The sequence below is a fragment of the Podarcis bocagei genome, assembly GCF_964188305.1.
Source record: "Podarcis bocagei genome assembly, chromosome: 5".
Lineage (NCBI taxonomy): Eukaryota > Metazoa > Chordata > Lepidosauria > Squamata > Lacertidae > Podarcis > Podarcis bocagei.
The window spans coordinates 100082761-100109014 of NC_138129.1; the positions used below are offsets into that span (position 1 = coordinate 100082761).

The following is a 26254-nucleotide window of genomic DNA, read 5'->3' on the forward strand; positions in this document are numbered from 1 at the left end:
GCGGCTGGCGGTGTGGGTAAAACCTCAGAGCCTAGCTGGCTTCCAGCCTATAGAGTGAGATGAGCGCACAACCCTAGAGTCTGTCAAGACTGGCCCGTACGGGCAGGGGTACCTTTACCTTTACCTATGGTATGTACTAGCATTAAAGGTAAAGGTAAAGGTACCCCTGCCCGTACGGGCCAGTCTTGACAGACTCTAGGGTTGTGCGCCCATCTCACTTAAGAAGCCGGGGGCCAGCGCTGTCCGGAGACACTTCCGGGTCACGTGGCCAGCTTGACAAAGCCGCATCTGGCGAGCCAGCGCAGCACACGGAAACGCTGTTTACCTTCCCGCCAGTAAGCGGTCCCTATTTATCTACTTGCACCCGGAGGTGCTTTCAAACTGCTAGGTTGGCAGGTGCTGGGACCGAGCAACGGGAGCGCACCCCGCCGCGGGGATTCGAACCGCCAACCTTTCGATCGGCAAGCCCTAGGCGCTGAGGCTTTTACTCACAGCGCCACCCGCGTCCCCATCTACTAGCATTAAAGCACTCTAAATTAAAGATTGGATGAACTCATGGATGACATTACATCAATTAGCTACTACTAGTTGCAAAACTGATTCCTTATTTTCAGTGCCAATATAACAATGGGCTCAATTCTCATAATATCCTGATTGTGAACTCCTGAGGCACTCTGGTGGTCAGTCAGGGTTCGTCCACACTTCCACTCGTCCCTTGCTTAGAAAGCACAGATCTGAGTGGTTTTCCCCTTGTCCTGTTCCTTTCCTTTATATATATATTATTTCTGATTTTCAGACATTTCAATAATTTTACAGCCATTTTAACATATCAAAACTTGACTTCCTTCTTCCTCTTTCTGCAGTTCTTTAAATTTATTTTTTTATATTTTCTGCATATCTAAATTAACTTAATTTTTTCATTTATTCATCTACCTTAAATATAAAACTGCAGGTTATTACAATAATTCTGCCAATGTTCTTATCTGTTTACAGTTTGTTTGTAAACATTCAACAAACTATTTCCATTTTCATGTTTTTCTGGTAAGTTTTTGTATCCGTTCTTCTTTTGCTGGGACTTCTTTCCATTTTTGGGCAAGTAACATTCTTGCCGCTGTAGTCGCATACATGAATAAATTTCAATATAGTTTGGGTAGTTCTGTCCCTATAATTCCCAAAAAGAAAGCTTCTGATTTTTTTACAAACATTATTTAAAACAGGGGTCGGCAAGGCTTACCGGTGCAGTGCGATGCCGGAAATTCCTTCTGTGCATGCTCAGATGCCAAAAATCACGCCTGCGCAGAAGCGATTTCCAGCGCTGTGGACATTTGCAGACGTGATTTCCAGTGTCTGGGCATGCGCAGAAGCGAATTCCGGAGCCACAGAAGAGAGTCCCCATGCTGTGCTGTGCCGGTTTAGCGCAATGCGTGGGGACTCGCTGAGCAGGCGCGCGGCTCAGTTCGGTTTGGGGGCAGCTTATGGGCCAGTTAAACAGCCTCCGTGGGCCGCTTCCGGCCCATGGGCCTTAGGTTGCCGACCCCTGATTTAAAACATCTTTCCAATTCATTATATATCATTTCCCAGTAAGCTTTAACCTTACTACAAAACCACCACATATGATAAAAATAACCTTTCTTCGCTTTACATTTTCAGCACTTATTTGATTGAGATTTATACATTTTTGCCAGTTTACTCGGTATTAGGTACCATCAATATGATTTTCATACAATTTTCTCTTAGACATAACATGCTGTAAATTTTATATCCATATTCCACAATTGTTCCCTTGCTCCATATCTATATTGTGACCAATATCTATTGCCCAATTTATCATTAAGGATTTTATATGCTCATCCTTTGTCTCCCATTCCAATAATATCTTATACATTTTAGACAGCACTTTTACATTACATTCCATCAGGTCACTCTCCAGTTGTAATATTTGTTCCCCAAACCCTCGTATCCTATCTTTCTTAAAAACATCATTCAAATGATATTGTATCCATGCTGTTAATTTTCCTGATAATTTCTTAAATTCTTTTAATTGATACTCTCCTCCCTCATTTTAATAAATTTCTATAAGTTGTCCGCCCTTCTATCATATTTTTTCTTTACCGCTATAGCTTCCAACGGTGAGAGCCAAAGTGGTGTTTTAACCTCTAATAGATTTTTGCATTTATCCCATACTCTACATATTTTTCCTAATTATATGATTTGTAAATCCTTTACGTACTTTCACTTTTCATATCATAAATAAGCGTGCCAACCAAAAATACTATCATGACTTTCTAAGTCTAGAATACATGAATTCTCTAATGTCATCCATTCCTTCAACCAACAAAGGTAAGATGCTTCACAGTATACTCTCATATCTGGCAGGGAACAACCTCCTCTCTCTTTTGCATCTATCAATATTTTATATTTTATGTTCGGTTTTCCCCCTTGCCAAATATATTTAGAAATATCTTTTTGCCCTGTTCCTTTCCCAGGGAAAACCCAGTTTTTAGTGCTAAATTGGAGAAAGCCCAAATTGTCTTGTGCTCCAATTTAGTGCCAAAGGACTGTTTGAGGTTTTCTGCATGGGAAAGCAGCAGGATAAGAGGAAGTGTGGAGAACCCCTCAGTCCAGAGAACACTCAGCTGCTCAAGCAAAGGATTTGATCTTAGAGCTGTATTGAGAAATCTGCCATGAACTGCAAGCAGCACGTGTTGCTCAGTGCTGGAACGGCAGACCTTCAATGACTATAAGGAAGCACTGTTAGAGCTAACTGGAATTTAAGCAACTTCCCAAATAAGACCAATGAATACGGGTAAGCAAGAATAAAGACTGAAATGTGTTGCCATGAAGGGTTAGGTTTACAAATTCCACCACAGGTTTTGACATTTCTGAAGAAAGTTTATTTATTTATTCTGTTTCAGTCTCCACCAAAGGGCCAGCAAGCCAGCAAATAAATAAATCAATCAATCAGGGTTCCTGTCAAATAAATAAGAAATTCACTACATTTTTTAAAAAAATAAACATCGTAACTGCATCATACAAAACTGAGCAACTCAGCATCCTTCTGTGAGAACAGGAGCTTGTGGGTAGCCTGACAGGATGACACCATGGAATAAGACTACAGTGGTGCCCTGCAAGACGAATGCCTCGCAAGACGAAAAACTCGCTAGACGAAAGGGTTTTGCAGTTTTTGAGCTGCTTCGCAAGATGAATTTCCCTATGGGCTTGCTTCGCAAGACGAAAACGTCTTGCAAGTTTGTTTCCTTTTTCTTAACACCGTTAATACAGTTGTGACTTGACTTCGAGGAGCAACTCATAGAACACAGTGTGGTAGCCTTTTTTGAGGTTTTTGGTGATTTTTGAAGCTTTTCCAAAACTTTTCCGACACCGTGCTTCGCAAGATGAAAAATTCGCTAGACGAAGAAACTCGCGGAACGAATTAATTTCGTCTTGCGAGGCACCACTGTATTTCAGAAAATAACCAGCTCAAGTGAACAATGCTTTTAGAGAAATCTTGCTACTGAGCTATTCATGCAAGTGTGAGCTCACAATGGAGGGCAGGAATGCATTGCATATGCACATATTAAATAATGTGTACAAAAAAGATGCCTGGGACAGAGAGAGATGATACATATGATACTAAACCTGCACTGTTTGCTCTTCCTTCTTCCTGCGTTCCTCGTCTTGCAGGCGTTTTTGTTGCTTTTTTGATACCACTTCAGTAAAACCATCATTGTTCAAATTGGACTGGGAATCTTCAACTACTGTCACTTCAGGGTGGTCATCAATAATCACAACACCTGTAGTGAAGGTCCGAAATTTAGTTATAATTAACCCCTATTCAAATAAATGAAGCCATCATCTGTGGGGTTGGTTCAAATGGCAGAAAAAAACCAAAATAAAATACTATTATACTGCAGACCCATTTATGCACGTTCAGTATGTGTGCATATGCTGAACCCAGAAGTGATCCTAAAAGTCACACAAGAGGCAGAGTAGGGCATGGTGGAATGGGGGGTTTGCAGCCTTTTTCCAATGGTGTTTCAAATATACACAATTTCACTGATGTGTGCCTCGGAACATAACCCCCACGTAAATGTGTGTGTGCCTGTAATACATTTAAGATTCTGAAGAGGAGCTTCCAGTACATACTTGCATAGTTGTTAAGGTCAAATTGAGAAATTGCATCCACTTTCTCTTTCGGTTTCTTTGGACCAGCTTTGGGCTCTTCTCGCTTCTTGATGTTGGGATCTTTGGAACCTTTCAGCGCAGCAGCACTGTTCCCACTTTCTTCTGGATGTAAACTGCTCCCAACTGTTTCAGCACTAATCACAACTGCAGCTTGTTCTTCAAATGGTCTGTATCATAAACACAAAATGAGATAGCATTGTACAGCAAAAGGTGGAGGAGAAGGGAGAGACAGAGCTACATAGAACTTTAATAAGACTTTAGTTGAAGCTAACACGCTCCAAGAAAAACTAATGGGAGTTGCATTTGGTCTAGTTCAAAACTTAAGTGGGTGAAACTGTTCAACAATAATTTAGAGGTAGAACTTAACTACAGGAGTGCTATTGAGATTTCCCTGAAAATACCAAAAGTGGGGATTTTACCGGAGGGGGGGGGCACAAACCTGGTGGTAGAATACATGACTTGCATGCCCTGACATGTCCTAGTAGATACAGCTGTGAAAGAGTCCTGCCTAAAAGCCTTGGAGCAGCTGTCTGTCTGTTTAGGTTAGATGGACCAACGGTCTGACTCTACGTAAGACAGGTATCTTTGTCCCTGCAGACTTATACATTTGTTTCGAGTATAGCCTATTTTAATGGCAAGAAAGGGATCTCTAGATGTTTTGATTCAGATACAGCATAGGAAAATGTATCTGATGAAACACTTCTCCCAACAACTTCTAAAGGCAAATTTGTAGATGCTAGAAACACTTACTGGAGGAGTTGCTGTTTCAGAGTTGTAGGCAATGCTAGTCCTACATGCCTTATGAGGAACGGCTAAGGGAGCTGGGCATGTTTAGCCTGGAGAAGAGGAGGTTAAGGGGTGATATGATAGCCATGTTCAAATATATAAAAGGATGTCACATAGAGGAGGGAGAAAGGTTGTTTTCTGCTGCTCCAGAGAAGCGGACACGGAGCAATGGATCCAAACTACAAGAAAGAAGATTCCACCTAAACATTAGGAAGAACTTCCTGACAGTAAGAGCTGTTCGACAGTGGAATTTGCTGCCAAGGAGTGTGGTGGAGTCTCCTTCTTTGGAGGTCTTTAAGCAGAGGCTTGACAACCATATGTCAGGAGTGCTCTGATGGGGTTTCCTGCTTGGCAGGGGGTTGGACTCGATGGCCCTTGTGGTCTCTTCCAACTCTGTGATTCTATGATTCTATGATTCCTACTCTGAATAATTTGACTCTGAATAGTTTAGAACTATTAATTTAAGTGGGTCTAATCCCACTTAAATATAATTTAATTGGATATGACCCTCAAATTTGTTTTTCCTCTGCCTACACTGAGCTACAAGGACTGATCAAGGTGCTCAGGCTCAGAAGCCTATTTGGTTAGCTAAAGAGATTCTGTTTTAGTAAGGTGTTTGGGAAAACTCCTGGAACTGGTGCAGAAAATTATACTTCCTCACCAGACTTTAACACAAAAGAGTGACTCAATTCCACAACTTGTATATGAGGAAATAAACTTTAAAAAGGTAGAAAGCAGTTGGGGTTACAGGTGCCGGAGACAAGAATAATTTGGGGCAAGCATCATTGCTGGATGGTGGTTTGTTCTTCACAGCTGTCTGTCTCTATCCATAATTATCACCTCAATTTTCCATTTATTTTGCAATCATTAGATACCACTTTTCAAAGCTACAGATCATCAGCTTCTTATAGCAAAATTCAAGCTTAAACTGAAGAAAGTAGGAAAAACCACGGGGCCGGTAAGATACAATCTAAGTCAAATCCCTTATGAATACACAGTGGAAGTGAGGAACAGGTTTAAGGATTTAGATTTGGTGGACAGAGTGCCTGAAGAACTATCGATGGAGGCTCGTAACATTATACAGGAGGCAGCAACTAAAACCATCCCAATGAAAAGGAAATGCAAGAAAGCAAAGTGGCTGTCTAACGAGGCCTTACAAATAGCGGGGGAGAGAAGGCAAGCAAAATGCGAGGGAGATAGTGAAAGATATAGGAAATTGAATGCAGATTTCCAAAAAATAGCAAGGAGAGACAAGAAGGCCTTCTTAAACGAGCAATGCAAAGAAATAGAGGAAAACAATAGAATGGGAAAAACCAGAGATCTGTTCAAGAAAATTGGAGATATGAAAGGAACATTTCGTACAAAGATTTCCATTAAAAAAGACAAAAGTGGAAAGGACCTAACAGAAGCAGAAGACATCAAGAAGAGGTGGCAAGGATACACAGAGGAACTATACCAGAAAGAAATGGATGTCTCATATACCCCAGGTAGTGTGGTTGCTGACCTTGAGCCAGACATCCTGGAGAGTGAAGTCAAATGGGCCTTAGAAAGCATTGCTAGTAACAAGGCCAGTGGAAGTGATGATATTCCAGCTGAACTATTTAAAATTTTAAAAGATGATGCTGTTAAGGTGCTACACTCAATATGCCAGCAAATTTGGAAAACTCAGCAGTGGCCAGAGGATTGGAGAAGATCAGTCTACATCCCAATCCCAAAAAAGGGAAGTGCCAAAGAATGCTCCAAATACCGCACAATTGCACTCATTTCACACGCTAGCAAGGTTATGCTTAAAATTCTACAAGGCAGGCTTAAGCAGTATGTGGACCGAGAACTCCCAGAAGTGCAAGTTGGATTTAGAAGAGGCAGAGGAACCAGAGACCAAATTGCAAACATGTGCTGGATTACGGAGAAAGGTAGAGAGTTCAAAAAGACATCTACTTCTGCTTCATTGACTATGCAAAAGCCTTTGACTGTGTTGACCACAGCAAACTATGGCGAGTTCTTAAAGAAATGGGAGTGCCTGATCACCTCATCTGTCTCCTGAGAAATCTCTATGCGGGACAAGAAGCTACAGTTAGAACTGGATATGGAACAACTGATTGGTTCAAAATTGGGAAAGGAGTACGGCAAGGCTGTATATTGTCCCCCTGCTTATTTAACTTATATGCAGAAGTCATCATGCGAAAGGCTGGGCTGGAAGAATACCAAGCCGGAATTAAGATCGCCGGAAGAAATATCAACAACCTCAGATATGCAGATGACACAACCTTGATGGCAGAAAGTGAGGAGGAATTAAAGAACCTTTTAATGAGGGTGAAAGAGGAGAGCGCAAAATATGGTCTGAAGCTCAACATCAAAAAAACGAAGATCATGGCCACTGGTCCCATCACCTCCTGGCAAATAGAAGGTGAAGAAATGGAGGCAGTGAAAGATTTTACTTTCTTGGGCTCCATGATCACTGCAGATGGTGTCAGCAGTCATGAAATTAAAAGACGCCTGCTCCTTGGGAGAAAGGCGATGGCAAACCTAGACAGCATCTTAAAAAGCAGAGACATCACCTTACCAACAAAGGTCCGTATAGTTAAAGCCATGGTTTTCCCAGTAGTGATGTATGGAAGTGAGAGCTGGACCATAAAGAAGGCTGATCGCCGAAGAATTGATGCTTTTAAACTATGGTGCTGGAGGAGACTCTTGAGAGTCCCATGGACTGCAAGAAGATCAAACGTATCCATTCTTAAGGAAATCAGCCCTGAGTGCTCACTGGAAGGACAGATCGTGAAGCTGAGGCTCCAATACTTTGGCCACCTCATAAGAAGAGAAGACTCCCTGGAAAAGACCCTGATGCTGGGAAAGATGGAGGGCACAAGGAGAAGGGGACGACAGAGGACAAGATGGCTGGACAGTGTTCTCAAAGCTACAAACATGAGTCTGACCGGGCTGCGGGAGGCAGTGGAGGACAGGAGTGCCTGGCATGGTCTGGTCCATAGGGTCACGAAGAGTCGGACATGACTCAACGACAACAACAATCAAAGCTACTTAACTCAAACCACTACCCATTGAATGGTCATAGCTCTTTAAACCAATTTGGTGAAGTGAATCTATTTTTAAGTTTCCAGTGAACTCAGTAACTGAATGAAATTTCTGTATCAATCTTCCAGTGGCAAACATACTTACCCCCTTTTCCCAGTTCTTGTTGGAGGGCCACTTCTCCTTTCATTTCTTGGCCCTGAGAAGTTCCGTCCAGATTTGGGTGGTCCACAATTTCCACGACGATTTTGCCGATCAATCCCAGGCCGCTGACTGGAAAAACTTCTCTTGGCTATTTCCCTTTTTGGGGCTAGTGTGCTTTCCCCAGTCTTAACAGCTACCTGTGCTGTAACATCTGCTATTTTTTTTTCATCCCTCTCACGCCTCTCATTGAAATCACTACTTTCTGAAGCTGTTTCCCACTCTTCATTTGCTTGGTCTGAGGAGTTCTGATTGGACAAGTCTGGTGTCTTACTTCCTGACACCTCCAAAGTAGTGCTTGGCTGTTCATTAACTGCGCTACTCATTGCAGCACTTGATGATGAGCTGGTTGTGGCTTCACTTATTTTTGATGCTGCCTCTCTCTCTTTTAGACGCCTAAAGCGTGGTGGCTTATCTTGCCTGGGAGGTCGTGCAGGTCTTTGCCTACGAGGCCTTTCCCGAGTAGGATCAAATTTTCTCTCAAACTTTGCAGGTGGCCTTTTATCCAGTGATATAGAACCATAATGGTCATGCCTTTGTGGGGGCTCCCCATCTTCAAGTTTGGGGGGTTCCATCTGCCTCGGGTTCCACTGATTCTCTCTGTATCCTGGTTTCCTAAGAGTAGACGGCCGAGGTGGACGGCCAACTGGATCTCTACCCCCACGTCTGAACATGCCCCCCCTGCCACGTCTAGAAGGTTCTCCTTTAGGAAGAAATCCTGGTTTGGGTTTATTCTCATCTTCCCTCCCGTAAGTTTTGTCTAAAACCCTATTGTCCCCTCGGATATTATGTTCAGGTTTATAAGACAATATGGCTTTTGCAGGCTTTTTGACATCTGTCTTTTCTTCTCTCTTTGGGTGTCTGCCTTTGCTTAAGCTGTCCTTGTCTGAAAGAAGGGTGTCACTTGCACTTTCATGCACTTCACTGTCAGAGTCAGTTTCTGAGCCTCTCTGTCTTCGCCGTTTTGGAACTACTTCAAAATCGGAGCTCTCACTACGGGTTTCACTCTCTTCTCTCTGCCTAAGAGGACCAGAAGGCACATGCTCCACTCGAGGCTTAGTGTCTCTGTAATGTGGATAGTCTCTATTGTGGCCTCTCCCACCTCGACCCCTGCCTCCATAAGAACCTCTGTAGCTTCGTCCTCTAGAATAATATTCTCCACGTCCTCTGCCTCTGTATCCTTGGTCTGGAAACCAGTCCCTATCCCTAGCTTCTTTCCAGTATGTTCTGGGAGGCAAACCAGGTTCTCTTTTCACAGGTCTAGTTTCCATACGAGGTCTCTCTACAGTTCGTTCTTTGTTGATTACTTTCTCTGGCTGCTTTTCTTCCTTTGTTGTGCTGACAGGCTGCTGAACTGGTAGCTGCTGGATAGCAAGGGATGGAAGCTCAACAGTAATTTGTGGACTAGGCAGCTGTGGAGCTATGGGTGGAGATGTCTGTACTGCAGGTGGCTGCTGAGACACTGGTGGTACAATTGCAGGCTGCTGGACAATGAGAGGCTGCTGCACAGCAGGTGTAACTGTGGGCTGCACAGGAGCATCTGCGCAGTCTGAAGCTTGTGGTGTGCTTTGCAATGCCTTTTTACCACCAGTGGTGGTCTTCTCTGGTTCTAGCCTGGGAGGTGGAACCTGAGACTGTTCCTTTTTCTCAATCTTGCTAGCTCTCTCATTTGTCAGTTTTTCTCCCTCTCTCTCCTTCTTTTGTTCACGCTCTTCTCTTTGTTCACGCTCTTCTTTCATATCTCGAAGGATAGGCTTTTTAATAGGACCAGACCTTCTCACTGGCCTATCACTACCTTCCTCTCTTCTCCCATAACCTGGTCTTGGACCCCACCTAGTTTCAGATTTAGGCTTAAACGGTTTTTCAGGCTTTGGTCCTTCAGACAGCCTATTAGTTACAAACACTTCTTTTTTCAGTTTACTATCTATTCTTTCAAGAATTGGTTCTTTTGGCTCAATGTGTCTGCTGCTGACTTTGGAAACATTTGATTGTGTATCATTTGCTTGGTCTTCAGATTTCAGAGAATGGCTTGACCCATGAGAAATGCTCTTCAGGGAAGTATTGCTCTCTTCTACAAGCATTTCTTCTTCCTTGGAGATTTGGGAGACATTTTCTGCATTTACATCAAAACTCAACGCAGGAGCAGGTGTGTCAGTTTGGTGAGGCTGAGCATCTTCTAAAGACGTGGCTGAGGTCTTCAGTACACTCATTTCACTGGGTTCTTTGAAGAAGTCCACCTTTGTCTGAGAGTCCAAATGAATCTGTTCTGCTGCGTAAACCTCTTGAACAGCTATGTGTTCTTGATCCAGAAGTGCCTCAGGCCTAAAAGAAGGAAGCCACAATTTAAGTTGAATTCCTATCAAAGTCTCTATATATTAGACATGATAAAAAGAATGCAGGACAACTGCTGTAGGATTAGCCCATACAATGTTCACAAGAGACAGAAAATCATTTCTGGAGAGCATTTTAGCTAATGAACTTGTGGTGGGGGACAAGGATAAAACAGGGGTGGCTAGCCTTTGGCCTCCAGATGTTGCTGGATTACAACCCGCATCACCCCTGCCCTGACAACTGGCCATGCCAATAGTGTCCGTGCCCACCCCCCACCCCCAAGTTGCACTAACAAACCCCCGAAGCAGCCGATTAGGAAGAATCATTCTGCCGGTCACTTCAGATTCAATAAAATATATGAGGTACACTGAATGTTCTGGCTGTATTACTGAAGGTCTACCATGCAAAAAACTCAGCTCGCTGTATACCTTCATATTTGAAAGTGTACAAAGCCAGAGCAGTTACCAAGATCATCGTCAGAGTCCAACCTTGCATACTGTGGATTAATGAATCCCTAGAGAGAGAACACAAACTACCCATTTGAGAAATATCTTTTGTGCCCCCAAATGTGTCCCTAATATAGTCTTACAACTTGAAGCAAGGCATTTGTTATTTGCAAACAACAGTGTTGCCCCTTGCAATTGGTTACTGGATTTTATGCTCAACACGCTTGGACTATCAGAAGCTTTGTCTGCAGGCCAGATCCCAACCTCCCCCAAAGGCCACTTTGACAGCTGACATCAGGTAACAACTTCAAAAGGCCCCACTGAAAGTGAGTCCCTTTGCACTGTGAACACCAAACAGCTGAAAGCACACATTCAAAGGTCTTGCTTTCAGCTTCAGACCCCTCAGGTGCACCCATCAAGAACTCCCTAGTGCAACACATCCCAGTGAGATTCCTTAGCAGTGAGCTATCCTTGTAAAAGAACAAGTGGGAGCCCATTTTAAGCTCATAATTGTTCCTTTGCAGCTGCATCCTTACCTATATATCAACTGGCATCACATATGTCTGGTGTTAGGCAACAGGAAGTGGCTTGGGGAAACAATTTTGTGGGCCAAATTAGAACCCTAGATGTATCTAATTTGGCCCATGAGCCAGATATTCCCTAGGCCTGTTTTATGGTATGTGAAATGCACAAGATGCAATAGGATAATGCAGAAAAAGATAAACAGAATACAGTAAGAGAACCCCAAAGCTTACCTTAGATCTTCAGTGTCTTCTAGGATTTTGGGGGGATTGCTAGTCTGCTGAGGCTCTGCATGAGGATATGGTTCTGACCCCCACACCATGCGCGGTTCTGACAGAGGAATAGCATGCTCCCTTGCTGATCGAGTAACATGATCAAAAGAGTCCGCAGCAGTTCCTGCCCCCTCCATCTGGTCCCTTCTTAGAAGTGGCTTAGGAGGCATTATTCCTATAATGGAGATATTGAAATTAAGAAGTCAAACCATGCAGCTCAAAAAAGTAACTGAAAGGTCAGTGGTTCAAATCTATGTGACGAGGTGAGCTCCCATTGCTCTGTCCCAGTTTCTGCCAACCTAGCAGTTTGAAAGCATACCGCTGCTATGGGAAGGTAAATGGCGTTTCCGTTCTGTTGTGTCAGAACCCTACACATCAAGATGATCTTACAAATGGAATTTTAAATTTAGAAGCTGTTAATAAAAAATTTCCTCTCACAAAGAAATTTTGTTGTGGAGTGACTTTTCTAAGGCTTGTAAAGTTTTCTTCATGAAGTACTGTGACAGACTCACTAGCATACAACATCACAGTACTTAGAATCTGTGCCTAGCACAAAACTCTACAAAGGCTAGAACCTTCCTGTTGCCCATTAAAAAATATAGCAGCAGATTTTGAAAGCATCTTAAGATCCCTCCCCTCTTCACCATGGCAAATTCTGACTTTTGAATATCTTCTGTGGAAAGAAAAGGCCCAAAGGTAACAGAGTACAACTGGCAGCATTTAATGTAATGTTTAGTAATGTTACTAATTACTGAATACCAGCATCAGTAATTTGTTTTCTTTTAAGCTCTGTTACAAATAGGAAATTGCTGATTTCCTATTTGTAACAGAGCTTAAAAGAAAACAAAAACAAAAAAAGCACCTGAAGCTTTCTGCTGTCTGTCAAAGAGATATCTTAGCCAGACTCCTCTGAAATGAGCAACAACTATGCCATCACAAGTAAAACTTACATAGCAATTTTCTTGATAGACTGTGCCCAAGGACAATGCAATTTCTAGAGAGCTTTCCTAAGCTGGGCAGAACTCCAATAAAGTGTCTTAAGCCCACAGAGAGGGGTTGGGAACAGGAAGAAGCCTCTGGAATTACAGTGGTACCTTGTTTCTCGAATTTAATCTGTTCCAGGAGTCCATTCGACTCCCGGAACAGTTCAAAAACCAAGGTGCGGCTTCCAATTGGCTGCAGGAGCTTCCCGCGCTCAATCGGAAGCCGCATCAGATGTTCGACTTCCAAAAAACATTTGCAAACCAGAACACTCACTTCTGGGTTTGCAACGTTTGGGAGCCGATTTCCCCCCGACAACAAAGGTGTTCGACTCCCAAGGTACCACTGTATGTTAATCATCCCAAGAACAGGTCAGGTGGTAGGATTCCACTGTGCATCACCGAAAAAACATTTCAAAGGAATGTAAAACGGGACTTTGCCCACACTTAATCCTATATGACCCTCAAAGAATGGGTTCAGCTGACTTGGAGGAGAAATAAACATGCAGAAATCCCAAGAGGGGGAAAAGATCAGATGAAAAAAGGTAGCAGGGACTGGGACCCACACCCTGCATTGAAGAGCTCAATGAGCCTGAACAAAGGTTGTAAAGGCAAGCCTGAATGCACTTAATCACCCCTCCTGCCTCTGTTGAATTATTTGCAAAGGGGAAGGGGAATGAAACGCAGCCTAAGAACTGTGGGCCAGGAATAAGCTCAGCCTGGAAAGAACAGTGTTCACTACGGCTGTCTTCTTTCTCTCCCTTGCCTACAAAAGAGGAACCCTGCACAAATCAGATAAAAATCAGCAGAACAGTGCAGACTTGGAACTCGTTCACTATAAAGGCAGGAGAAAAGACTTTAGGGAGGTAGGAGGTATCCCTAGAGATCAGCCATCATGTAATCATAGAAGAAAAATACGTTTGGACCACTGGGATAACAGCAAACAGACATAAACCACCCCTTTTGAAAACAACAGCAATACAGCAACTCTCTAATTTAGCAGTCAGTAAACATCTACGAAATAAACTGGGCAGCCAGATGTAGTGAAACACACCACATACGACAATAAATTAAATTGCCAAAATTAGAGTACCATAATTCCACACGAGAACAGGTTTTGCTAGGATATAACAAAGGTGTAAGATGCACCTCTTTTAAGAAGGAGTTGCACTAGCAGGATGCAAATACAGAAGCAACTTCTTCAGTAGCCATCACTCTAAAACGAGCCAACCAAAGGAGGATCTCAACTGCCATACCGATTCACATTAGAGTAGGCAAACCATTAGGGACCTTTGTCCCAAACCATTTAGGGCTTTAGAACTCTAAAGAAGCACTCTGAATTGTGTCGAGCAACAAACTGAGAGCCAACTAAACACCTTTAGTATAGGTGAGATTTGTACCTGGATGCATGGGCGGCATATCCATAGCAGGCCTTCCCGACATCATTCGTGGATCCACGTAAGATTGCATCATGAGCCACCGTGGATCAAAGCCCATAGAAGCCAAATGTGGGGGATGTGGCTGCATGGGCTGATAGAGCGGTCTATGCGGTGGTGGGGGAACAGGGCCAGCAGAAGGCTGAGAAGGTGTAGACTGTGGTAGGACCCCTTGCTGCTGCTGCTGCTGCCACTGTTGCTGTTTCATCTGCTCCTATAAAGCAAGATAAAACATGAAATTTTTGATAAGCTATAGCAAATTGCTTTTAAACAAGTTTTTCCCCCTAAAAATGTTTTAGGCACCTGATTTCAGAGCTTTTTTGGCTATGCTCCAATTCCAATTGAACCCAATAATGCATTGGTACACACATAATGCTCTTAAGCTTCAAGCTCTGATTATGAGGTTAATGTTTGCTAGATATGGCCAAGACAATAGACATAAACCTTAGCCATGGTTAATAATAAGGACAGGAGGAATTACAATTTGGAAGTGTTATGACTGTATTAGGTCTCTGAGGACAAAAAGAAGGAAACAAGGAGGACCATTATTGGAAAAACTTGGATGGGGAAGACAAGCCTATCTTAGCACTGAGGAACATAGTGGACAGACAAATGGCACAGTAATTTGAATGCTTAGCTCCAGCATGGTAACATTTGCAAATCTTAAATATGATAGATGGCAAGCTATGGCTGACAGATCATTGAATAACAGCAAAGGTTACAAAACACTTATGAATACGGGAAGTTATTACTTGCCAACTACTGCATGTTACCCACAACTTACAGTAAAGTTTAGTTACTTGTCTGGTGTCTCCCCTTAACCACAAATCACAATTCCCCCCCCAAAAAAGTTTTATGATTATTCACCCTGAGAATGCAAATTTATACTATTAATTTTGTATACCATCCTTCATTTGAAGATCTCACAGCAGTTCACAGTGCAGAAATGCAAAATAAATAAATACATAATAAAAGCAAGGGGAAAACACCAAACCAACCCATAACTTCATCTCCCACAATTTAATAACTATATGTATTAATCTCAAAGTGCTATCCTTTTACCTGCTGTCTCTGAAACCTTGGTGGCAATGATTTCTGAAACTGTTTTGAATAGCCAGAAGAAATAGCAGGACGAGGCTGAGCACCAGAATCAGTCTCGCTTTCGTGAGAACTCTCTCTTTCACTATGATTGCTTTCTTGAGTGGTGGAAACAGCTTGACACACTGTCCAGGGGTGGGGAATGCAAGAGAAAAATAACATTGGCACCATGTATGATAAATATGGATGATTACAAGTTCAAACTCAAAAACCACTCCAATTATCTTAAATATTAATGTAGGTGGGTTTTTTAAAAGACTTATTGGACATCATGACAAAGCAATGCTGAAACTGGGGAATAGGAGAGGCAGAAACTACACAAATGTGGCACAGGTAAGAAAATGTTATCTTGAAAGCACACCCCATGGAAATAGATATGCAAGCTTTCCATAGAAAGTGCACAGACCAGTTCAGGACACCTTGTAATAAACAGAGGCCGTTACCTATTATGCTCCTGATCTACAAACGGCTTAGAAATCTCACCTTAAACAAGAATTCCATCTCCATAAATCTGGAATAGATGTACAGATTAAAACCATGTGTTTTTAGAGGCTTTTTGGAAGCTGTCACTGAAGCAGCTCACATTGCAAATTAAGCACTCTGTTAATAAACATAAGTGACAGCTTGCTTTTTTAGCCATGTGTACATTGGCCGCAATATTGGTGACAGTCATGCAACTAAAACCCCATTAACTTTAATGCATGCAGGATTGAAACAATGCTTTTAATATACATATTTATCTGGACTGTGGCACATACTATTCAAAAGTGATTAGACAAAACTTGCAAATGCATCCTGCTCCTGACCTTTCAAGCATTTATCAGGGTGGTTTGTTTTAAACCCACCTTATAAATTTTCTGTCAGAAGACTTATTATTTTAGATATTACAAATGCTACTTTATAATCTAGGCCAGAGGTTTTCAACCTTTTTGAGTTCACGGCTTCCTTGACCAACTACATTATTTCTGCGGCACCCTGTGGGGTTCAGGAGCCCAGTTATGTCACCCCTTGTCTGCAGAGCTGGCAGCCTCTCGCCCTTTTCCGAACACCCTCTCTCGTGGGGTGTTCCCGCAGCCTCCTTTCTTCTCTCCTCTCCTTGAGAGTCATCTAGGCAGTTGCTGCTGCTGGTCCTAGTCTCCGAGCTGCACCACCCTGCCCCAAAGAGAGGTGCCTCCTCACACCGCCCCACAGGGGCCTGGGAAAAGGATGCCCCCAGCCTTAGTGGCCCAAAGTGAACATGAGGCCAGCACCTTAGCTTGGGAAGCAGCAGTGGGTGCTGCAGGGCCTGCATGGTGGAAAGGCTCCCTATCAGCACTAGGCACTCAGCTTCCAGGAAGGCCTTGCACACAGCAAGCACCAGAAAGGCGAGCGCAGTGCCTGCCTGCCCAGACTCCCACTGGTTTGTCCATTCTCAACAGCAAGGGCTGGGGTGGACTGGCTGACTGGGTTCCCTTGCCCACTTGCTTGCTTACTCCAAGGCCGCCTCAGCTCCTGGCAACCAGCACCCCCTGGCCAGCACCAGTGGCACCATTCACCTGGAGAGCTTGTAGTCAGAGCTGCTGCAACAAACAGCTGTGAAAGCCTTTAGGAGGCAGAGACTTGAGAGGGCATCAGAGGAGGGAGGGAGGGAAGGAAAGAGGGACAGAGGCCAGTGTTGCTTGCAGCACCCCTTACCCATAATTCAAGGCACCACAATGTGCCATGACACACTGGCTGAAAACCACTGATCTAGGCACATGTAATCACAACCAAGTAAGCTTTGTCTTCTAGCCTTAGTTTACAAAATGCTGAATGCAGTTGCTATTTATCTCATTTATGAATTGCTTCCCATGAGGCATTCTGAAACAATTTACGACATTTCCTTCAATATATCCAAAACTGAAAGTAGTACAGTGGTACCTCTGGTTACGAACTTAATTCGTTCCGGAGGTCCGTTCTTAACCCGAGGTACTACTTCCAGGTTAGCTGAGTCTGTAACCCAAAGTGTTTGTAACCCGAGGTGTTTGCAACCCGAGGTACCACTGTACAGTTCTTAGGCAGTGCTATAGTTAGGATTCTAGTTAAAGACAGCAGGTTGCTTACTTTAAACAAACAAAATAATTGGTACAAACCTCTCTCCTCTTTACTGCTGCTTTCACTTTCTTGTGGCTTCTCAACTGTAACAGATGGAGTGATTGGCTCTTGAGGTTCAAGCACTTCAGCTTTTGGTTTCTCTTCTGTTGCTTCCCTCTCCACTTTTTCCCTTTCCTTCTCTGCTTCCTTTTCCCTCTCTTGGTTTTCTTTTTCTTCCCTTTCCTTTTCTATCACTGTGTCTTTTTCCTTTTCACTTACTTTTTCCCTCTCCTTATCAGTATCCTTCTCCTTCTCCTTCTCCTTTTCCTTCTCCTTCTCTTTTTCTTTTTCTTTCAGTGGGTCTTCTCGGGGTGGTTTCGTTACACAGCCAAATTTCTCATTTAACCGTTTCAGCTTTTCAGCACATGCTGCTTTTCTTTGCTCTTCCATTCTTCGCTCCTCTTCCTCGCGCCTTTTACGGGCTCGTTCTACAGCTGCAGATACTTCTGCTTGCTGTCTTCGCCTCTGTTTCCAAATCTCATCCTCATCTGGTGTTGGCCTAGGAGGAAAAGGACCTTGCTTTCCTGGCCCTGCCAAGCGATCTGGAAGTGGATGCTATGTTTTTTGAAATAAAAAAGTGCAAAAGTCTCAAACAAAGGCAGTTTTAGACCCACTACAGAAGCGTATATGCAAAGTGATTCTATAGTTCTTTTAGGAACTCTGAAACAGGGGTCTTCAATCTATGAACTGTCAGAAGGTCTCACACTAAAGTTAGGCCTAACAAGTGAAGTGCTGATCACAAGCAATGCAAACTAGAAATGTGCAATTCTGCTAGAAATCCCTGAGTTCTATTTATTTCCCCCTAGTTGGGCAGCTGTGCAGAAGAATGGGCCTCAATTAAAAGTTGTAAGGAGGAAGAAAACTTTATCTTAACAGAGAATAATGCTAGGGCTAAGGGCACTGCAAACACCTACTACTCTAAAAGCATCTTTTCAATTCGTTGTAAACTGACAAGCAAAGAATAAAGAAAAAGCTGCAATAAATATTTGCCAGCAGTGGTTTCCAAACTCCTCCCACCCATGGACCACTTGGAAAATTGCAAAGGGTCTTGGCAGACCACTTAATTATTTTTCTGCCTGTTGTAGCAATTGCAATGCGCTGTGCAGGGTGCTGCAGGATTTTTAAATATATTATTGCTTCTTTTATTTCTTATATGCAGTGTTAGAAATTCCCAACTGCAACCATGTGGAGATCTTTGTATGCCGGGTTGGCAAATGACATCCCCATCTGGTTGGGTCCTTAAGAAGCTAAGCAGAAGAACTTAATTATTACGTTTATATCCCACCTTTTTCTCCAAGGAGTACATGGATCACCCTCCTCCTCAGTGACCCTGTGACATAGGTTAAGAGGCTGTGACTGGCCCAAGGTAACCCAGTGAGCTTCATGACTGAGTAGGGATTTGACCCTGTCCTCCAAGGTCCAAGTCCAATACTCTAACCACTATACCACACTACTGGCTCCCTACAGTACTTCTATGGGGCAAGATAAATAAATTAAGTGGGTAAATAAATAAGGGGGAAGCAAAATGTCAATTGGAGAAGAATCTGAAATATTTTCCTTGAAGCTTGAATTTGTTTTATTCTGTATTGTTTAATTTGATGTTTTAATGCTGTAAAAGCTTTGAGATTTTTTCATTAAAATATAAGGCAGTATAGAAATGAAATGACTACTACCACTACTAAATTTCATTGGGAAAAAGGGCTCCTAGACATTCCATTGTGGCACCCATAACCTAGGTTTAAGTTGCGATCGGGCGATTAGTTTATATATTTGAGTTTCTAACACTGCTTATAGGTATTTTATTGCACATGTTACTTGCAACTTGTGGACATTTAACTTTTGTGCATTCAGCTTTATGCACTGGCAAAATTTCTTTTAAGATTTTAAAAGAGATGGAAAGGGGGTGAGTGTTTGGGGGGAAATACTTTGACAATCGCACCCGCCCACTGAATCTAATGTGTTTCGACCATACGTCATTTTGGTTTTAGGTGTTATCCCCGGAATGTAACTCAAGTGTAAGCTGAGTCACCTGTATCACAATTTGAATTCCACAGAATTAAAATTGTTACATGCTCTTCAAAGACATGCTGTGGGCCACCTGAATGAAGTTTGCAGACCACAGTTCAATTCCCTGTGCTGTATTTTATGGAATTACTACATTTTAAAAATGTGGATTGTAAGGAGTGGAGAAGATAGCCTGTTTTAATCTCTCAACTGAAAGTAATTTACTGCAAAGTATTGCAGCTGGGATCCAGAAGATTGTGCATAGGTATTAAACATAGGCACCAGGAATTTATTGCCTCCCATACAGAGCATATACCTCCTCTGCCTTACTATGGCACTGCTAAGGATCAGGCCCTTGGAGCAGCATTTGATGTGATGTGTGGGACTGTAGCTTGAAGGGGGAAATCACTCCCTGGACACGCATTGCTACACATCCAAAGGCCTCTTTGAATTCTACAAAGTCATTTAAAGGAAAAAACAACGGAATGAAAAAATCAGCTGGTCTTCCATGTATTACAATGTGCACTGCATGACTACTATGCAAAGCATAATCTTACATTTTACTAAAAATTTAAAGAGATAAAGTTAAGGACTGACAGTTGGGCCCAGAGGTGAATTTTGCTCATACCTGAACAGATTTTGGCTGAAGCCCAGAACTGCCCCTCTCAAGCACTAAAGACTGGGCTGGTGTCAGACTGCGTTCCTATTGGATTAAAAAGCACAACTGTAAATATTCTTGTGAAACAAACCGAATGCTGTTGATTTAATCCTTTACTAGTTCCCTTTCAGTTGGATGTACTCAGTATAATGTACACAACATGTAATTACTCACTTAGGAATCATTCTTAACACACACATCTTCGTGCGCCTGAAGGGAAAAAGGGCAGAGGTGTCCTTTTCTCCAGTGCTGCTGGCTATTGATGGCAATGTGGTCACTGAAGGTGTGGCACTGTTTGGGAGTCAACACCAGCCATGTTCCCACTGGCAGTGGCTGGCATAACACCCCCAAAAGGGTTGTTTTGAGTGGGTGGAATAGTGTCAGCCAGGGAGCTGCTGGATCCTAAACTGGCCCAGTGACAGGCCAGGGGCTTGATCCAGGCCTTTCTGTTGCAGCAACATGGTGCAACATAACAATACGCAAACCAGAACAAAAAATGTGACCTTCCTGTCCTGGCCAACAGAAGCTGGCAAGGATTTGGCTCCAGCACTGGCTTCATTCACTTCCATCATCCCCAAGGCCAGGGGTCCTGGGTTAGGATTCATCGTTCTATGCCAACACTAAAATCCCCAAAATACCCAGCAACAGAATCAAACATTCTTAAATCAGCCAAACCACAAATCTGTTCAGTGTCTCTGATAATTGGAGTTCAAACGTGCTAAAGGCTTCAGACTACAATGGTCTCAAAACCTCTCAGTGCCAACGTAAGGGGCGTGCAGTCAGTTTCCATGTCAGCACAGAGACTAGGTACCTGTCTTTTGCAGGAGCACTTAGCTGCACAGAAAGTTAAATAATGCCAATTCTCTATTTAGAAAGAATCTTTCAATCTGTATGAGCATTCAATTACATGAACACATAGACACAGGTTTGCTATCTCAGAAAGGAAGCCTTTTTTCAGTTCATCCAAAAAACCCTTTGTTTTGTCAACAATCACATACACGGCAGATCAGATATATGCAGAATGTTCCAAATGGAAATGGACAGACTAGGTCTTTTGACTACAGTGGTACCTCGGGTTAAGAACTTAATTCATTCTGGAGGTCCGTTCTTAACCTGAAACTGTTCTTAACCTGAGGTAGCACTTTAGCTAATGGGGCCTCCCGGTGCTGCTGTGATTTCTGTTCCCATCCTGAAACAAAGTTCTTAACCCGAAGTACTATTTCTGGGTTAGTGAAGTCTGTAACCTGAAGCATCTGTAACCTGAAGCGTCTGTAACCCAAGGTACCACTGTACTGTTGGGTTCCATCCCCTTTAACCCCACTTAATCAATGACAGGTTTAAAAGGAACTAACCAATTCAATACACCAAGTGGTTACTTCAAAAAGAGAGGCTATAACTTGTTGGGATGCAAAATGCAGCTCAGTCAGAAGGGAAGCTATGATAAGAATAATTTGGGGGGGGGAACCCTAAAAAAACCAACACAACACCCTTATTTTATGTAAATTCCCCTCCAAAGCATGTTACATTACTTCATTTACACTTTCATTAACACTGGTTGGAGAGGCATACCAGCACTAGCTCTATCACAATAGTATCTGGATAATGCACACCCAAATTGTAACTTATACATCAGGAGAGAAAAGTGATTAGATAAAAAATACCTGATCAAAGTAGTTGCTTTTATTATATGGCACTTTGGAACCAACTGACTGCAAAGGAGCAGATGATTTATGTTCTTCTGAATCTTTCTTCTCCGCATCTTTTGTAGGTTCATTACTGCATGAAGGGGATCATAAAAGGTCATATTTTGCATACCACCCTTTTTACATCAAACATGCTTTTTTATGTTAATTATGAAGATTATGTTAATCTTCTCAAGTTACAATTTATAGCCGTGTTTCCCACATCCAAAACTCTAGCTACTACATAACTCTCAGTCTCTCGTGGGCATTTTACAAATGTAGTACAAATACTAGCTGATTATTTCAAATTTCTAAACATGAATATTTTGTGTGTGTGTGTGTTTTATAAATCACCTGCTATACTGTTCTTTCTGGTTACTTCCTTGGTCATCATCATCACTGAAGTTCAACTGTTCAGTATAATCTACCTCACTCTGGGCTCCTAGAATAATAAAGAATGGAAGGTCAGCACTGCAAAAGACTTTTCTACATGCAACCAGTTAAATGTTCACTGATATTAATGTTCTTACCAGCCCAGCCTTCATCAGCTTCAGCATCCAAATTATCAAACTTGTCAAGTTCTTTGAGCTCATTAGCACTTAGGATGGCTGGGCGTTCTACAGTTTCTGAGCTCCATGAAGAGGGCCCTCTACCCCTTGGTCCTCTAGAAAAAGAAAGCAATCTATCATGTAGGGTTTATATATCAGTATTTCATAGTTAAGTTACTGAAGAGACTTAAGATTAGTTTAAGCTCAATACTGAAAAAAGTAGATACTTGTTTACAAACAGCAAGTTTAATTAACAAAGGGAACTAATTTCAATTACTAGATGTCAGAATGAAATGTTAAAGAATCAGAAAGGAAAAAAGTTCTAAGTGCAGACATATTAAGTGCTTGGTGTCTGAGCTTTCCCCAGTGCTGCTGAAAGAATACAGAGACAATTTAATATATAGCAAAGACACACAACAATATATATCATCAATGGACAACAATTTTAAAAGCTATACAAAATATCAACGGTACAGGGTCCAATGTTATGAATAAGGGAAAACTGTGCAAAAGCATGCACCTGTAGGTTGACTACTGATGTTTTGCTAACACTGGACCATGCACCACTGCTGCTTCAGTAATTTTATGCTTTGTATTGTTGCATCCTCTTTAAAGTTTAAAAGAATCATGGTCTTAAAATTATGTTAAATAAGACTATATATGCATTATGCAAATATAGTTGTGATATCAAAAAGTTTTAAGAGCAGTAATCAAATCATGCATGTAATTTTACCTGGTAGCCTCAGATGGAGCAGGGAACCTGCTGGGACCTGGCATTTGAGGATATGCCAATTTAGGGTACTGGTTAAACATCTAAGGAAAAAAACCACACCAGCTATGTAAACATTGTATTTTCATTAAATACCAAAATCATAAATTGGAAAGTGAGCATTTATATAATATACCAGAAATAAAAACTGAAGTCTACCTAAAATTAACAAACTCTTAAATTGACTTTATACAGTTAAGTTATTTAGGTGTGTGCCTTTTTGCAAGTCCCTTGGTGCTCTATGATTTCTCAATCACATCACTTGCTAGAAGAAAATGACTCTCAGTTAGCAATTAACAGCAACAGGAATATAAACAGCATAGCTGCAAAGAGCTTAGCAATTCCACTTCAAAGGAAAGTTTCCCTCCCTTCAGATCCCTCAAGAGAAAGAAGTCTACAAGATATTGATGGACATGACTTACATAGGGTGGTATCATTGCTCTGTACTGAGATATGATCCCAGGCTGTTGCTGACCATTAAGCTTGGGAGCAGGTGGCAGTGCTATCCTTATATCCCTCTTCTCTGGTACCTTGGGGCCATCACTCTGTTCTACTGGTCCAGGCACATTACCGTCTTCTTGAGCGACAGGTTTTGCTTCTTGATCAGTTGGAGAATTTGGAGAGTTCAGATTCCTGCCTCCACCTTCTCGCCAGCTAGCAACATCTGAAATGGAATAGGGGAGGTTATATTTCAAACAGATTTCTGAACACCATTTATTTTGTGTTGTGCAAAAAGTGCTTGGTATATTTCTCACCAGCTTCATCCACCCCCCCCCAAAAGGACCTTCAGTGACAAAACTGTCATCTCAGCCTACTTGAGCTGTGACACCACCAAGAATTAGTCCGCTTTAGCCACAGAAATGGTTTAACTTGATCAATTCAAGCTCTCTATAACCGAGAACATTCAGCAGTTGCTGTTTTAAATTGAGCTATCACTGGCTCAATTAAGGCACTATACTAACAGTGGTTAAAGAAGTTGAATTATAGTTTAATGTAGTGTTTGAATTGGTTAACCACAATATGCAACAGTCTGGCAAAACCCAATCAGAAGCCACAAACTGTAGTTTGTGCTAATTATGGTAGGCATTATGTATTATCTGACATTCCAGTTACACCACTTGTTCCATTTCTAAAGGCCAATGAACCTACAGCCTGGATAACAGATCAGGTGGAAAATGACTGTAGACAAGCAGCAGTCATTATTTGATTGTAGGTTTGAATGAGGAACTAGTGGCCTTGCAGGTGCTGTTGGACTCAAACTCGCATCAGCCCTGGCCAACATGGCCAAGGATGGAAGTTGTTGTCTAACAACATCCAGAGAGCCACAAGTTTCCCGTCCCTGATCTCAACTACCATGAATGCAAACCATGTCAGAATTTTTGTAAGTTATTTTTAGAAGAAGGGCAAACTACTGGGCTCGGTTTGGATATAAAACCGGATAAATGCTTTTTTCCAATTACATCTGATGCAGAGGAGGAAGCTAGGGCATCTGAGTCTGTGCTTGTTGTCAGCTTCATTGACTAATATTCAATTTAGGTCAAGAGATCAAGCAAATGTCTACGTGAACAAGTGTTTCTTCAAGAGCTGGTAGAATTCATTTGCATATTACTTCAAGAATGGTAACATGGGCTAAAAACTAATTAAAACTGTATTCAAAACTATTATTACATTTTATGTATACTTACTTTGTGGTCGTAAACTGGGCCCAGGACCATAAGGCTCTTCAGCTGCATCCTTCTCTTTAGTCTTCTCTTGATCACCAGCTGCCTGCAGACTAGGAAACTCTTGCTGGAAATAGCTATTTATTTGAACTCCAGGACCTGAGATAGTTGTAAAAAATGCAAGTCAGTAATTAACAGTTCAGAAAATCCAAATCTGCAATGTGGAACGAAATAAGCTTTTATTTTAGTCTCCAACTTCAAATAAGAAATACTTCTTCCATAAGAGTTTCTGGTACTTCAAGTACCACTACTGGATCAATTGCCTTCCTTATGGTAAGAAGCAAAGAGTAGCCTGCTCTGTTTAAATATATAGTATATGAATATCTTACTTACAGAAAGGTTTTCCAGAACTATAAGGGCAGCGACTTGTGATCACTAGCTTTAACATAACTAGAGGCTCATTTGAACATAGCCTAGAAACCTGCTTTAAGAACACACTACATAAATGAGGCCAGAAGATAGTTTTTGGTTCTTCTGTGATAATAGTAACAATTGTACAATAGAGCAATCTAAATCCTCAACCTGCCGTGCTGGAGAGGCTTTGAATGAAGCAGAAGTGTCCTGCCCAGTCCAGCACTGCTGGTGAGGAACAACCCAAAGTGCCTGCCTAGATGGTGAGTGGGCAGAAGATACCACTGGTGCTAGTGAAGGGACCACTTGCATGGAGCATTAAGGGATTGGGTGGCCACAGGATCCACTGGATCTTGTGCTGGCCCTGCTGCTGTTCTCCATGCCCCCAATTTCTGTCCTGGTCAGCACAGGCAACAGTGCTGTGGATGTGGTGGTGGTGGTCTCACTACTCCATCAAGCTCCACTGCTGATGGCCAGGGATTTAGACTGTGCTCTTAGTGATACTAAATGAAAAATCTCTGCTTTCCATAGATATGAAGCAACTAGTCGTCTGCCAAATGCAAAGAAATAATTTGCCTTCTTTCTTCTAATGTATTTTCAGTACTGGAACCATAGAAGCTGTATTACACAGCTAGACCGCCAATACATTTAGCGTAGTATCATTTTCCCGGCTGGAAGTAGTTCCTCAAGAGTTTCAGTGTCTTCTCCAGCTCTACCGAAAGATGACAGGAATTGAACCACGGATCTTTTGCACTTCCTCAGGAGTTTTTTTTCACTGGAACCTGTCAGAACTTAGTTCTGGCACCTCTCAGGTGGTCACAATTGCTACTCTAATGAGAATGAAGGAGGTGTTCATGGTGAATTCCGGCAACTCTTTTTCTAGAAAAATAGCACTAGGCAAAACTAACAAGGTTCCTTTACTAACAAATAAATGTTACTTTATTTGTTAAAGTAACATTTCAAGATAAAGAAACTGCAAAAGCCTCTTTGCTTTATTAAAATATCCAATACAAAATAGCTAGACAGACTTTCAATCTAAATTAGAGCAGTACTTGTTTTTAACTACTTTTGCAAATTTAGGGAAACTGTCTTAAAATAATATACAGCGGTACCTTGGTTGTCGAA

At 42.1% G+C, this 26254-nt stretch overlaps 1 protein-coding gene across 13 annotated transcripts in view; it reads right to left on the reverse strand.

Annotated features, from left to right (window-relative positions):
* The window catches only part of PRRC2C (proline rich coiled-coil 2C), a 77729-nt gene that overhangs the window by 35380 nt on the left and 16095 nt on the right, over positions 1-26254 (reverse strand). For all 13 annotated transcript variants that reach the window (XM_081195620.1, XM_081195618.1, XM_081195626.1 and 10 more), the window contains exons 5-18: positions 24743-24877; positions 23480-23721; positions 23022-23101; positions 22271-22404; positions 22095-22182; positions 21720-21834; positions 20029-20103; positions 17396-17951; positions 15249-15409; positions 14151-14400; positions 11732-11945; positions 8146-10521; positions 4147-4352; positions 3640-3794 (exon numbers count right to left, since the gene is read on the reverse strand). In XM_081195620.1, the coding sequence (XP_081051746.1) occupies positions 3640-3794; positions 4147-4352; positions 8146-10521; positions 11732-11945; positions 14151-14400; positions 15249-15409; positions 17396-17951; positions 20029-20103; positions 21720-21834; positions 22095-22182; positions 22271-22404; positions 23022-23101; positions 23480-23721; positions 24743-24877 (4787 nt within the window). The remainder of the gene's footprint in view (positions 1-3639; positions 3795-4146; positions 4353-8145; positions 10522-11731; positions 11946-14150; positions 14401-15248; positions 15410-17395; positions 17952-20028; positions 20104-21719; positions 21835-22094; positions 22183-22270; positions 22405-23021; positions 23102-23479; positions 23722-24742; positions 24878-26254) is intronic.